The 15,688-nt window shown below is 37.9% G+C and overlaps 1 protein-coding gene across 1 annotated transcript in view; it reads left to right on the plus strand.

The window, feature by feature from the left end:
- Positions 1 to 5,490, plus strand: part of GPC6 (glypican 6) — a gene marked incomplete at both ends in the record, with an annotated part of 726,193 nt that extends 720,703 nt beyond the window's left edge. The window contains 2 exons of the mRNA XM_079536577.1: positions 4,681 to 4,856; positions 5,288 to 5,490. Coding sequence (XP_079392703.1) covers positions 4,681 to 4,856; positions 5,288 to 5,490 — 379 coding nt within the window. The remainder of the gene's footprint in view (positions 1 to 4,680; positions 4,857 to 5,287) is intronic.
- Between the last annotated feature and the right edge of the window lie 10,198 nt (positions 5,491 to 15,688).

The following is a 15,688-nucleotide window of genomic DNA, read 5'->3' on the forward strand; positions in this document are numbered from 1 at the left end:
ACAATGTAGATTACACTAAACTCCTGACATAGCTGAGCAAGGAGCAAACAGCAGAAAACAAACAGCGTTATTCAAATTCTCTTCAGGCCAAGGGCTAAGAAAGCTGATTCTTTCTGTTTTCTAGGAGAATGCAAAGAGCAGATTTGGCTTCAGGTTGGCTTTCTTTTTTTTACATTTGGGCATATAGTTCTTGTAACGGCCAGGCATACAAGGAGATCATTAACAAGAGCGGAAGCAGCAATGAAGCTTAGAATTCACAGGGGTGTCTCCGCTTACAGAACTGCAGCAAAAGCAGCTGTGTGCAACAACTTTGCCCAGCCAGCAACAAATCTTCTGTCAAGACGCAGTCCCAAGACAAGTCTTCCAATTCTCTGTGACTTAACCCTACCCCGCACGCATCAAAATGCTTTTGTCAAAATGTGTGCTGTGCTGCTTCTCAGAGACTGTCACTCAAAAAACACCTTTGGGCTGCGTGCTTCCATATCCATACCAGTCCTTAAGAAAAGGGAAAACAATTCAAAGATATGCACATTCAATATAGGCTTTTCTACTTTTTTTTTTTTCCCCTGAGGAAGCAGGTCAGCTAGTTCAGTAATGACAGCAGAACTCAGTTCCACATTCAGACATACAAATTCATACATTTAAAGGTAGATGCCTGTGAATGAGCTTGCAGACAATAAGATGTCAATTGTGTTGCCCAAGCTAGAGCAGTGTGTAAGACAGGTTTGACACAGGAGACCACCTCCCAGAGGCAGGGCAATACCTGCTAGAGCATTTGAAAAAGTCACCATTGTTAAGGTGCCTGAACAGAGCCCCAGTATCTAGTCAGTATGGTCAGTGAAGCAGGTTCCAGCTGCCTAAACTCAGCTACTGTCATGTGAGATGCTGTCATGAAAATCTGTCATGAAGCTGGCAAATACGATGCTGGACCTACACTGTGTTCAAACCTTACTGGAGTGACAACAGGATACCAAGCAGTGTACCTCTTTTAGGTAAAGTAGAACTCAACACTCAATTCACTTGACTAGAGAAATATTATTTTTGGTGCCCTAGACAACCAAGACCTCCCCTTCAAGGCTGTATAAATGATGTAGGATCTATGGGAAACTCTCGTCTTTCAGAGATGGTAATTGGAGAGGTGGAGAAATAACCAAGAGCGTCTCAAATTGTACCAGATGTCTATGTCTGCACAACTAAATCCCAGCAGATGAAATCTAACGAACTAGTCATCTAGCCAAAGACGTATGGGATCCCAACACCTGTCCCCACACCACTGATAAATATGCCTCTGTTTGGTATTGACTAGATCTCGTGTTAACCAGATCGGATGAAACTGGGACTCTACTCATAAACACACAGCTGCATTTACACATACAAGTTTTGATATCTACATAAACCTAAAGACTAGTCTTCAACCTAAATCTCCAATTTTTTTCCTCTTACACCCTTAATGCTTAAAGGCTCATTTGCCCGGAAATTAAAGTATCCACCTAACTTTTAAGTGATCACACAGTAACACATTTCTTGTGACACACACCCAGGATGTCTAACTTACCCACCAAGGTGAGATGCACTGAGAACAGTAGAGGTGAACCATTCTCTCTGTCACACATCAAAGGTATAGCTTTACTGGCCAGCTCCCATCCTTTCCCTACCATGTAAAACACTCAAAATCAAGGTGCATCCCTGCCTAAATACATTGTCTGTATTACTCATGCTGGATTATACTGTTACATAATATAAAAACTTCTCTTAGCTATACTAACATGATTTTAAAATGCCTGAAATTTGGTGAATTTACCTCAGGCTTGATGAACTGATCTGCATGATGCTCTCTGTAGAACTGTGTTAACACCCACCTCCCCTAAAAACAAACTTAGATAATAAAGCCTAGATTTAGATGCCTTATTTTATAGCTCAATGTAAGCCTAGCTTATGTGGAAACTAAGCTTTCCATCACTTCTTATATTTTCCCTATTTAAAAGAAAGTTTTGTCTTATGGATCTATCGTAATGAAGCTGTTGATTTTGTGTCCCTAGCATCTCATATAAAACCATGATATGCATTTTCAAATAAGTTGTAAAATGTCTTTTTATGTATAATTTATTGGAGTTTTTCCTATGAAAGAAATTGCAGCTCCTCCATGTCGGAAACATTCTAGGGATCTTCAGATTCTGAGCTGGATACCGGCAAAGAGATGACAGATTGAATTTCTTTCTACAACCTAATGGCTGGTACATTTAAATTTAGACAATCCTCTGAATGACATCAGAACCACACTAATCACAGTGCAGAATATAGACCTCAGTAAAAAGCACTCTCTAAAACTAGCTCATATTCTTTCCAAATAAAAAGCTTACTTAAGAAGTCAGTACATTCTTATTTTATTTTTTACAGCAAGATGAGGAAATCAAACATAAATTAGTTAAAGAAAGCCTATGAAGTGCAGTTGAGAGTTAGCCATAACTTCTCGTGGACTTTAGGCAATAGAGAGCAGATAGACTATTCTATTAAACAAAGAAAGCAATCCACAAAAATGACCAATGATTTCAAATCACTTTAGCTAGCAGTTATGACAGCTGCCTTTGACAAGATACTGGGCATCTTCTCCAAGCCAGCAGGGCAATTTTTATATTCTTACTTTTTTAATCAACTGCACCTTGAAGTCACTGATTTACTTCTAGGCTGAGCAATTTATCTACAACAGCCATTTCATTTGTAGAGATGTGTGACGGATGGAGATGCTGTTTCTCTGCAGCCCAGAGTTTCCCTGAACGCCAAGGTCTCCGTCCTGCTGCCTTTGGGTATCTCTGCAGAATTCTTTCCAGTTTCTATCTTTGGTGATTCATAACACTGCGGTCTGCATTCTTCTACACTAGAGGAAGTGGCTCTGTATTCTCACTGTACTTAAGTCTGTACCCCAGGAGTCTGGATGGGATCCCTGCAGCATTGTTTTTTCTTGTTATGGTACTACTGAAACATCAGGAAATGCATTTCAAGGTTAGGCATTTTTGGCAGTCATGTTTTGTTCTTCTGTGTTCACACTCCCCTCAAGATTACTCTCTTGTAAGCTTTCAAAGGCCACTGGTGACAGATGAGTCTCATCTTGCGATGCGAGTACCTATTACGGTGAGACTAAACCCTTCCCTGGCTCAGCAAAGCAGTCATCATTTTGTGAATCACCAGAAGAAATACAAAAGTGATTTTCCCTTAAGCACAACTTCAGCAGGGAAAGTCCTTTCTTTTTTCTTACTTTCAGATACGCTTTTAAGGAATACATTTATTTTCCAAAGCCGGAACAACAAAACACAGACACCAGAGCCAAATTTGAATATGGATACAGAGAACTGGGTTGGCATCAGTGTGATGAAGTAAAATACTTTTAAAACTACATTCGGTACCAGACATCATGAAATTTTGCCATTAGTAGGCTAGACTGTGTTATATACCCACAGGACGTCTCCCACAGACATCGGTAGACTAGCCTGTTTTGTTAGCTAATTACAAAGTGGATCATAACCTGACAATGAACAATCTACCCCAAATCCCTTACAACCTAAATATGAGGCAAAGAATACTCAAAAAAAAGACAGAGAAGAGAGAACAGGGAAGCGGCAATACAGTATTTTCTCAGGATACCACACCAGCACAGAGAATTATGCCAGTCCTTTTTCAGCCCAGCTGTCGTAAAATGCACAGATAATTTTTAACAGGGAATCAAAGCAGGAAATAAGCTAGCTTTGCAGATGCCTATAAGGAGAGTTTCCTAAGTGCAGAGAGCAGCAGGAGACAAAGTGTGCATATTTAACAAAAGAAGATGAAGACTTTTACCGTAGGAGTAATGGGCTGATTTTTGTGGGAGAGAGAGATCTGCAAAAGCGCACTTGGTGCCTGTGAGCAGCATTAGACTGCATTAGCCAAGGTCATAGAAGGGAATGCTGCAGTAATCAAGGAACAACAAGCTAGGAGCCTGAATAAAATTTCAGATGTGTTGATGGATAGCAAATGCCATGCCTTAAATATGTTATGCACAAAGTGTGTGGGATAAGAAAGCACAGCCTGTTTATAAAGAATACGGACCAAATGAAAGAGAATATTGGAGACTGGTAAGTTCATGCCACCATTTGTGGGTCTGGATGTCAGATAGGCTGGATATGATGTTCACTATAGTCAAAAAAGGGATGCAAGGATGGACTGGTGAAGAAAATGAATTAGGTGCTTCAGTTAAATGAGGAAGGCAATAAAGACTCAAGATTGGCTTCTGAACTGTCCCAGAAAAAGGAATTCAGAATTTTATGCACTAAGAAATAAAAGCAGAAGAACGCACTGTTGAATACTTAACTTAGTGTACTACTGTTCATGTCAGTACAGCAGTGCGTTGACTTACTGCTGGCTGGTGAATCTCTTCTATGGATTACAGTCAGTGCACGTGCTGGGGAGTATATGAGTAGTTATGAGTTTGGATAGCTTAAATCCTCTCTGCTTTCCACGCAGCCAGGATACTAAAAAGAGCCTTTAGAGTCTGTAAAATTAAAAACATATTTTTAACATGGTTTCACTGGAGCCATTTAAGAACTGCGTAATCATTGTCAGTGTCAAATTGCTTAGCACAGCGTTTACTGTACAGTCCTTATTTTGACAAGTACTGCATTTAAACTAATTACGCATCTTGTTTTATAGATACTTGCCTGAGATTATGAATGATGGCTTGACCAACCAGATCAACAATCCAGAAGTAGATGTGGACATCACAAGGCCAGACACCTTCATTCGGCAACAAATCATGGCCTTACGTGTCATGACAAATAAACTGAAGAATGCATATAATGGAAATGATGTCAACTTCCAGGACACTAGTAAGAAACCATTAGCTCTCCTTAAATAAATGTAATTTTCAAATGTATTCATAAATCAGTTCCATTTGAACGGTTTTTCCTTGGAGTTTGTGCTTTCTGCTGATGACAACATACAAAAAATCTTCTGTCCCATTTGTTTCTTTTTCTTTTCTTGCTTATCGTCATTTCAAATGCATCAAGACACTGAGGGCTTTCCATTACGCCAGCAGTCTGCTCCTTTTTCAAAAGGGCATTTCAGCACATTAAGTGCCTAATTAGGTGCATCCATCATGGTAGCTTTCATTTGGATGCTTTGCTGAATGAAATTTACCATCCATACACTACACCAAGGTGTTCATCCCCACCAGGGCACTGGGTGGGACAGGAATGGAGAAAGGACAACCATTTTAACCCAAGGCACTCACCCTGTTTTCCTCACTCCCTTGTACCAGGTGATGAGACAAGTGGCTCTGGCAGTGGAAGCGGCTGTACAGATGACATCTGTCCCACTGAGTTTGATTTCATCATGACTGAAGCACCGCCTGTTGACTCAGACAGGAGGGAGGTGGAGGCTTCGGCCACACGACCCAGCCAGTCACTGCAGACATTGCTCTTCGCCTTCATCAGCCTCGTACTGCAGAGACAATGGAGATAATCTTGAAACTGATCGGAAAAACTGTGTTTTAGCTACAGAAACAGTCAACTTCCTTCTTTTCTTACACTATTGGACAATGGACCATGCCACAAACACTTGCAGTTTTGTATGCGAAGAGAGCAGTACTGCAACCTGCTTCCCTTTTTGTTTTCCCAAAGAGCACCAGGTGCCAGACTGAACTGCTTCCTGTTTTTTGCAGATATCTCTGAAGAGAATATCCACTCTTGAGAGAATTCTTTCTCAGATCTTTATTACAGGAGACTTTCTAAGCTTCATTTCCTTTTATGCTGCAGAAGTAAAAAGATCTTACCGTGAATGTTTTTTTTTTCCCTAATGAAAAAAAAAAAGGGAGGGGTGGGGGGAAGAAACCAATGAAGCAGTTTTCTTTCTGGTCTAACTCTTGCTGCTCCCTGTAAGTCTGAAAAATCAACAGAACAAAAGACAAGAATGAAAAAAATGCAACCATTCTTCACTGACAGCCAGATTTCCTTTAGGGACTTCTGTAGAATAATTCAGGTCATCAGAATGATCATTGCTATAAAGAGGCAGTCTGGATTTTTTTCCAACACAAGAGTTTGTCTCAACGATGAATGTCTTGCAATCCACCTGCCAACCACTTCAGATTGGTATGAAGGTAGAGAAGCTGAAAAGCAAGTTCTTCTTTTAGTATGATAGTAACTCCGCTATCTTCAGAATATCATGTTACAGTTCCCTGGGATTTAAATCCTAATGCCCAGTAAAAAAAGAAAAAGAGTAGTAGCACAATTTTGCCTAGCTGCTTTTAGTGTTTATTCATGTTATGCAATTGGCACGAGGATTTCCACTTAGCTCACCATCAGCCACGGTGGTAACGCTAAACAACTCTCCTGACAAATCTCCCCTCAAGGGTTTGGGCAGAAAATAGTCTCTTGTGATAAAATCTCGTTCCTTTCATCACTGTTCTGACATCAATTAGGGCTTTCTGCTACTATGTTTATTATCCTACCAAGATGGTAGTTCTCTAATTGACTAACAATGGCGACCAGATCAATAGAGTATTTCACATCTAACTACATCTTTCATATCACTTAATTTCAGTATCACAGGGATTTCTTCTACAAATTTCTGAACAAACAAATATATAGTACTGACATGGAGATTTCTTTCACTTTTTTAGTCTTAGTATGATCATCTATTTTTATATATATAAATATATATAAATCGCAGATTTTAACTTCTTAATTACAAGCTCAGGGTTGACACTTCTTTGTGAAAAAAAATATGTTTGGTCAACCAGCTCTTCTGCTTTTGTGCTACTCTGAAAAGCAACCCTTTAATGACTGATCAGCACAAAAATCAAAGAAGAGAATTTTTTACATATCCAGTTGTCCATTTCTTAACAGATTTGCAGAGTGGGGGAGAAAATCTCTCTCGTCTCTATGTAATTGTGTGAGCATGGAAGTTTGTGTGATAGACCTAGAGAAAGACAGAGATGTTATTTGCGATGACAAATGTACTCTCAGATTCCTCAAGGATACATTGCTTTAATAATCACTGCCTGAATGGCTGTTGTTCTGGCTAGAGTTTCCTTGATTTTTATCTGATTGCAAGACCTGAAATGGAAGCTATTTAAATCCTGGACAAATGAGAGTAAACAGTTAGACATCAAAGATTTCCCTCCTCCATCAGCTGCAGAAAAAGAGCTTCTGTGACAATTCTATGTGGTGCTGAAAAGATTTTGCAGAAGCTTTTTTTCTGATTCTTTTGGTGACTCTAGAAATGGTATAGATAAATTATGGAAATACTGTAAAGCCAGCCAACCACATTACAATTTAACAACAGAGCAGGTAGATCATAACCATTGCAATCTCTTTTTCTTTTCAAATTATAATTAGATATCGATTTAGGCATGACATTAAAGTAGAAAACACATAGCACATGAGGATAAAGGATGCTTAAGCACTTTTACCAAAAAATATTTACAAACTAACTGTATAGTATGTCTAATAAAAATGCATAGGTTTTGAGCCACTCATAATCTATTCTTATTTTTTCTAATTTGTTTGCTTTACAGTATAATGATCTATTCTTCTTGGCCCAAGAAGAAATTTAGTGTGCAGGAGTAACTGGAATATGTTCAGACCAAGCATGTTTTACACCTGACTTAGCAGTGTTGCTTGCCACTCTGATAGCTCACTCTAGGGAGGATCTCATGATTCAGCACTCAATGCTTTCAGAAAGTTAAACAGTATTAAAACCAATTCTTACAAGCATTTGTTTTGTTTTGTTTGTTGACTGTTGTATAGCAGAGGATCCAAGCAGAGAATCTTCCTTTTTGTTTTTCCTGAACTTGCATATCATCTACAAAGAGGGAGCTCTTTGGCCCCTCCATATCTACCAACGTACACATCCTTTTCATGCCTTTAATCCGCTACAACCTTGTTTTATTGTCCCATTGTGTTCTTATTCAGTAGAAACTGATACTGTTTCCATCTGATTATCCTCATTCTTGAAATTTATCCACAGATAATGAAATCCAGCTGCTAAGGCATTTCCTCCACTGTGGCTTCTCCACATCGTGATGTGGAGATTAACATTAAGATGCTGATGGATTCCTAGGGTCTTTGTGTTAACTTTGGCCTAGGTTTAGGCAACCTGATGACCAAACTGGCTATCCATTGTGCTTCCACCTATTTGTAGACCTCGGATCATGTGAAGGAGTAAAAGGAATCACCAAGAACAAGGGGCTTTGCTGAAGTCTGCCCTCAGTGGGGGAGGAAGTAAATGTTCTAGCAATCAGTTTGTAGGAAACGCCCTGCTCTACTTGCACTGTATCTTACAAATTGCTGATGAAACAACAGGCCCAGTTAATCTCTGCTGAAATGTGATTGTCTTGTGGGAGTTCTGTCAGAAATGTACGTCTTCCTTATTATTTCTCTGCTTATTTTCCTACTATGCATGGTGATATCTTGTCAGGAGATGGAGATCCCTTTGCATGAGGTATTAGGCATACATTTCTTTAATAGTCCCAGAAGGTTGAATTCTCTCTTTATGCACTGCATTTTCCTGAGATTAAGAGAGCTATTAAATCTACAGAGCAAATGAAATTGGGAAGAAAGGAAAGAAAAGAAAAAACAGTAATGTTCATAAATGTGAGAATCTACATAATTTCCAATGCTTCTCTTCGCACCTCCTTTACATCCAATAACTCTTCTTTCAAGGTAATTTTTTCAGTGTGCTGCAATTCAAATATTTCTCTTCTGCCAACAGCTGATAAAGTAAGGAATAATAAAGAAGACAATCACCAGCATAAGAAAGAGGATTCTAGTTCTAAGGGAAAATACTTTAACTGCATAACCCCTTTATGTGGTGCAACCCAGTTATTGCCATTTTATGCTCTTTTAAGGTGGAGGCTCTTAAAAAATTAGATGCAACAAATCATATAACTAGTGCTAGAAATCTTTGTGTTAATATTAATTAAAGCCATTTTGCATTGTCCCCAAAGTTTTAGTGTTTAGTATACAGCAGATTTTTCTATTCATGCCTCAGTACACACTTCTGTAACTGCAGTGCAGACTGTTTGGGGTCTGGCTGTATCTCAAGCATTTCAGAAATGCAGTTGGAAAGGGAGGGTAGAAATTTCCTACTGAACAGTAATAACAGTAATAACCTGTGCCTAAGGGTTCTGGTAAGGGCTGATCTATCCCAGTTCCCTAAAAGCATCAGAGAGCTCTGTCCAGAGAAAGCTCCCAAAATCTGAGTGTCATTCATACAAAATCGTCCCAATTCTGTGTGATTTTAGGAAGCATTGTTACAGCTGTGCCTTCCCACAGCTGTGTGAACCAGTTTGAGCTGCTTCCATGTAAGATGGCTACGAGATAGAGCTGCTGCTGGGAGATGGGCTGCGTGAAGTGTCTCAATGGGCAGCAGTTGCCTTCAGTTTACTAACTGACCCTGAATCATTACCAAATGTATCTATACTTATTCACCAAGACTTTTTTTATTACTTCAACGTGACAAAATAAATTACAGCACTGATTCAAGTTGTGGTTTCTGTTTTTAATTCACGTCCTAAGATAAGCCATCAAAAATGAATGCAGAAAATTATTCTGATGTGAAAATCAGGTTTCTGCAGGTTTCATTATGGAAGCAAACATCTGGATATACTTCCGATACTAAGAATAAACTCACATTTCTAAAACTGCTAGTATTTATTTATGAAGCCACAGGTTTTCAAACTTGCTCTCTGAGAATTAAGAGAGTTAACATGGTAACTCTCAAGAGAGTTAACATGCAAAACCCCTATTTTCGAAGGGAAGTTGAAAGGCTAAGTCACAGTTATGGATTTAAGAATATGATGTCAAAATGCGATAGAAATGTAATGTATACTTTCAAGAAAATTAGGGCAGGTGATGCAGCAAATAAGGCAGTGTTTCCATTCCAGCTACTCACACTGGCTGTGATGACTGCATTAATGTGATATTATGACTCTTTTGAAAAAATGGTGATAAAGACCCTTAGCGCTGCAGTAATATGGTGTGTGAAAGAAAAACAGTATGACTTTAACTCTTTTCTCATCCATTAGAAAGCACAGGAGACCTAATGGAGAACAAAGAACTTTTATATTGACTTTAAAAATAAACTTCTAGTATCAGGCAAATGAGATGATCTCAAACTTATTATGTCAGAATATTTTCCAGTCCACTATATTCAAATTTGTTGAACAATGTAAGTAAGCAGTCACTTACAGGCTATTTGCCAACATAACTTGAACATGAAGCATTTGTTACCAGTACTTACTACTTCTCTACTGAAATGACTGCAGAGTTTACAATTCTGATTGTGTATCCCATGTGACTGTCTAGAAAACTGTGTATTGTTTGAGTGAAATCACATCTCTGCTAAGGAAAATGAGAGCTTTGTCATTGATTTCAGAAAAATATTTTTGCTTTAATCAGGCTGAGAAAATAAGTCCTTATTATGGAAGTTACTCATATTTAATGTCCTTCTGACTTTCAGTAAGACAACAACATTATCCATATAAAGTCGACTTTATTGTCTTCACCTTGTGTGTCCAAGCTTTACTTCAAAGCAGTTGCAGTTCATGCCCATCTTCCCCAGAGCTGAGATCTCTATACTGCTGAGAAGGTGAAGAAAGTCACATGGATTTGTCCGTAGCTTGAAGTCTATATCATTAAATCAAACCAGTTCAAAAAAAAAAAAAAAAAGGGTCAGTGTTCCAAACAGCTCTCATTTCAACTCACTTTTAATTCTATAGCATTGATACTTAACAGTGCAACATGGATGAAAGGCTCTTGTTTCATGGCCCACTGGATTTATTTTTTTTCTTCTTGCTTTTCCTCCCTTATTCTGGCACCAGGAAATCTGTGAGACTTCGTGCTTTAAGTGCTAGGCAGTATCTAGTGGTGTCATTTGTTTATCAAACTCAGAACAGATGCCTTAGCAAAAGAAGTTGTCTTTTCCTTTGGGAGAGATGAGGAAAAGAAAGTATTGATATCAAAAAGAAGGTACAGAATGGCAACTGTTTATCATGGATTTAATGAAGTGCCTTCTGTCAGTAACTCAGAGGATCTTTAAATGCCAGATCTCCAGGGATGATAAATCCACTTCGTCTGAAAGAGAAAAAAAGAAGTACAAATTTATTATTTGGTAGAAATATATATGTTGCAACTGAAGAATGAGTGAGAGGAGCAAAGACTTCACAGGAATGCCAGGCAGATAGCTGACCATAGGAGGACTAACAATAATAGAGACTGGGAGTCACACTAAGGATTTCTAGTACTCTTCACTTCTGTCCAGTTCTTTTGATCAACTGTCAGTGAATTTTGTGTAATTCTAACCATCCGTTTGTGTACGTTGCAAAGATCCAAAAGCAGCTTTACAGATCAATGATGTTTCTACAAGAACTTTATCTCCCTCTTCATTGTTTCCAGGTACTTTACCTACTTATCTTTCAGAGCATGAGGAAGAATTTGCTACCTAAAGCAGTTTTCTGTGTCTTTCCTAACGTCTTACACAAAAAATATCAATTATTTTGTAACAAGAGTCCTTCACATTCTCACAAAAATAACTTGATTCCACTACACATCTAGTGTGTTTTCTTATCAAGATGACCCTCATGTGGTTTTAGGAGAAATCCAGTTCTACTAGTTAAACCAAGATTTAGCAGAGTTCCCAAGTACCCCAAACACAAGGTTATAGAAGAGCTTTGGTGGTGTTTTTCTCTGCTCCTCACTCTTCACCTTAAAGCATCATTCTGGCCCAGGGCTGACATTTGTTACAGTTAGACTTGATGATCTTGAAGGTTGTTTCCAACCTGAGCAATTCTATGATTCTATGATTCCCATCTGGCTCTCCTGACTCCTCACGCCACACATCCTGTTCTGTCTTTGAGTTACCAGCAGCCCTATGACCGTTTTCTTCTCCAGGTTGAGCCCCTTTCAGCCATTTTAACTCAATGAATTTTCTGTCTCTCTTCCCCAGAGCTTTTGGTAGAATCTTCTATGCTTTTGGAATAATGCCAAGCTGCTCTTTTTCCTTTCTTTTCTTTTCTTTTCTTTTCTTTTCTTTTCTTTTCTTTTCTTTTCTTTTCTTTTCTTTTCTTTTCTTTTCTTTTCTTTTCTTTTCTTTTCTTTTCTTTTCTTTTCTTTTCTTTTCTTTTCTTTTCTTTTCTTTTCTTTTCTTTTCTTTTCTTTTCTTTTCTCTCTTTTCTTCTCTTTTCTTCTCTTTTCTTTTTTCTTTTCTTTTCTTCTCTATTCTTCTCTTTTCTTCTCTTTTCTTCTCTTTTCTTCTCTTTTCTTTTCTTTTCATGGACAGAGAATGTAGCAACAAAGAGATTTGATCCACTTCTTTTTGTACTTGCTGTTATTTTAGGGTTTTTTGTTTCTTTTGTTTTTCATAGGGCTTTTTTTGTTTTTTTTCTATCAGAATCTACCTTTAGCTTTTATTCTCTGTTCTAAGCATATGCTCAAGGATATGCTCTTGACCATCCTGATGATCATAAATTCTGATGAACCTTTTTTCAATTGAATATAACATTACAGCTTATAGACTAATGTGATTCACTCATTTAATTGTGGCAAAACATTGTGTCTTCCCTGTAGCTATAGAATATAATTTGTGCATCATTGTTTTCTGCTGTGCTGATGAGCCAACAAAGCCAGTGGCAAGAAATTTATGGATTTTCTATATCAGGATTATCTTAACAGATAGCACCATCAGGAAAATTTCTTGTCAGTTCTGTAAGTGTTTGTTTTGAGGTTTGGTGCTGGATTTTTTTTTTCCTCTTATTTTACTTAAACATTTTGAGCTTCATTTGATTTATTTTCATATTGGCTGCATGTATATATATATATATATATATTTATCATATGCATGTAAGATAGCTATAGAGAAACTGTTACAGTCTTTAGAAAGCACAGACAAAAATTAAGTAGTCAGTCTATCTTAATCTTCTTGCACAAACTCAGGAGTCATGAATATTCTCAAAAATCTGCCCAAAGAGAAATTGGATGAGTTTAGCTCTCAGCTTCCTTCTATTAGTTGAGCGTGAGACAGGAAAGATATTTTGCAAATCATCTGTCAATGTATGTGTGCATGGGAAGGCAGGAAAAGGAGCACTTACATCTCCAAAATATTTTAAAGATTCTTTGCAGGTTTTCCTAATCTGAAAACAAATTTACAAATGAAGAGTTTGCATTCAGGTGTTCAGGGATCTCAAACAAATTAAATGATGAACTTTTATATATGCACTCCTTCCAGGTTACTTTGCTTTGTTGGTAAGCAATTTAATTTCCACTTGCAATTTTATTACATTTAGTAAATTCAAAGAAAGCATTTTATTTAAATAGGTCAGATGTCTTTATTTTTGTTCCAATTGACATTTATAGTTTCTTGTTAAACTTTTACGATTCCAGACATATGAACATCGCTTGAAAGCATGCAAATTGTTAGCTCTGGATTTGATGCTGTATTTCTAGATTAGTATTTAAGATAGTTAAATGTGAGTTGCTGACGAGGATGTTCAAATGCAAGTCAAGTTTAGAATAAAATCAGATTTACACAGAAACAGGGCTGAGTAAAGAAAATTTCATTTAATATTAAGCCTACTTTTCTACAGATCCAATTTTAACATTTCGGCCTAATCTGAGGCTAAATAAACAATTAAATTTTAAAAGATCATACCTGAATGATATATCTTCTGTTTTGCAAGAGTTCCAGTCAGAGTGAAAGCAAAATCCCAAGTTCTCCCATTTCCAAATACTACTTCAAATGTTTCATCATTTAGCAGCACACAGCAGTTTACATATATATAGCATATATATATATAGTGTAATGAGGCAGAGTTTGAACTTTCAAGGAAAAGATTCTTCATGGCTTTGTAACTTCAGAGAAGTAATGTACTATGGACAGAATCAAAAATTCATACTGTTGATATACAGTTGTTCTGATATATTTTTGAGATATGTTTCACAGAACCCAGTATTTTTTGTGTAAAATGCCTTAAGTCACTTTCTGTAGGGCTAATGCAATTGAATTTTTTTCTGTATATAGCTTTTTATAATAATTACTTCGGATGCAACACTAGACATTTCTTTCAACTACAATCTTATACAGCCTTACGATTACTATGATACACAGATTATGAAAGCTCTGCATTATTATCTGTAAAGGCACTTTCAATCCAATTCAAGACTTAGAACTTGGAAGCAAGAACGTGTGACAGTGCCAAGAGCACCAATGCCTTTCTGATGGATAACCTTTCCATTCTCTCAGGCTTGAAATCTTTTCCCACCCAATTTTTCTCCTTTCACCCCATCAGTTTTCATGAAAACTGGCTCTGTCTTAGGGCCTAAGGTCATCTCATCTAGCACTAGGCATTTCAGGGAGCGCAGCATTTGGAAGGGCTGTCTTTCTAGACCTCCACAGTTAGTCCAAAGATATGGGCATCTCTGTAGCTGGGCTGGAGCTTGTCTATTCCCGACACAGGCAACCTGGGGTGACAAGGTCTGTCATTTAGACCTCACTTAAGTGCCTGTAGGTGGATGTCACTGGTGAGACTGAGGTGATCCAAGTTTCTCCCAGACTCTCTCCTGCCTTCCTCTTTGTTGGCACAACACTGCCTCTTATTCATGCCAGTGCTGGAGTTGGGAGCCTGGAGAGGGATCCCATGAGATAAAGTTATGCTATGACTCCTTCATTTCTGGGCTGAACCAACCCTGATGTTGACATGAAATCCATGTGTATTCACTGTTCTGAATTCTGCCTAATGTTGTTTCTTTTACGATCTTCCCTATAAGATTTTTCAACCTGTCAACTATTCCTGTCCTGTGGATAGGCACTGTGTCTGGCTTCAGTGTGCATATGCACAAGGGGATGAAGTTCAAACAGCTCTTTCTTGAAATTCTAGATGCCTTCCCAAGGCTGGTGAGAGCTGGCTCAGAAAATTAGTGAGGAGTGTGGTGCACATCTGTGGAGGGCAGAAAGCAGATTACTGAAGTACCTCAAGAGCAACAGCAGTGATAAAAAATACCCATCAGGTTTAATCATTAATGCACTTAGTTTTTTGTCAGTCTCAGCCCTTACTGCATCAGTGAAAGTACATGCTTTCAAAGAGGTCACTAGAAAAAAGCAAGGGTAATACGTATAGGATAATACTGACTGATCACTAATATACCTCTTGAAAAATAGCTGGTAGTTATTGCAGAAAATAACCATTTAAAAACAGAAACTAATGAAGAAAAACAGAAACTAATGAAGTGCAGTTTCCTGTATCCTCCTGCTATCTCATGGAACTCCATAATAAGGAAACCCTTTCTCTTTCATCAGCCTACTTTTTTGGGGTTGGTACTTGAAATGTATCAGAAACCAGAAGTTCCACTTGTAAAACACTCGTTCAGTGTCTGATTTCCTAGGTCTGATTTCTGCTGTTCTTTCCACTTTGTTTCAAATTTTGTATTTCTGAGAATGGCATGCTCATGTATTACATGTGTGTGAGTCCCTCCCCATTATGTATACTTATTTTCACACATACCTATCTATACAGTCAAGCCAGTAATATACAAGTATTTTATAAAAGGGCATTGGAAGGACTCAGTTTACTACAATACTTGACACAGATCTAATGAGGAGAGTCCCAGACAGGGTCTTCTACTTTAGAGATGATCATAACTTTTGTGTCTAGAAATGCTGTTGTAAT

Source organism: Tetrao urogallus (assembly GCF_951394365.1).
Source record: "Tetrao urogallus genome assembly, chromosome: 1".
NCBI classification, from domain to species: Eukaryota; Metazoa; Chordata; class Aves; order Galliformes; family Phasianidae; genus Tetrao; species Tetrao urogallus.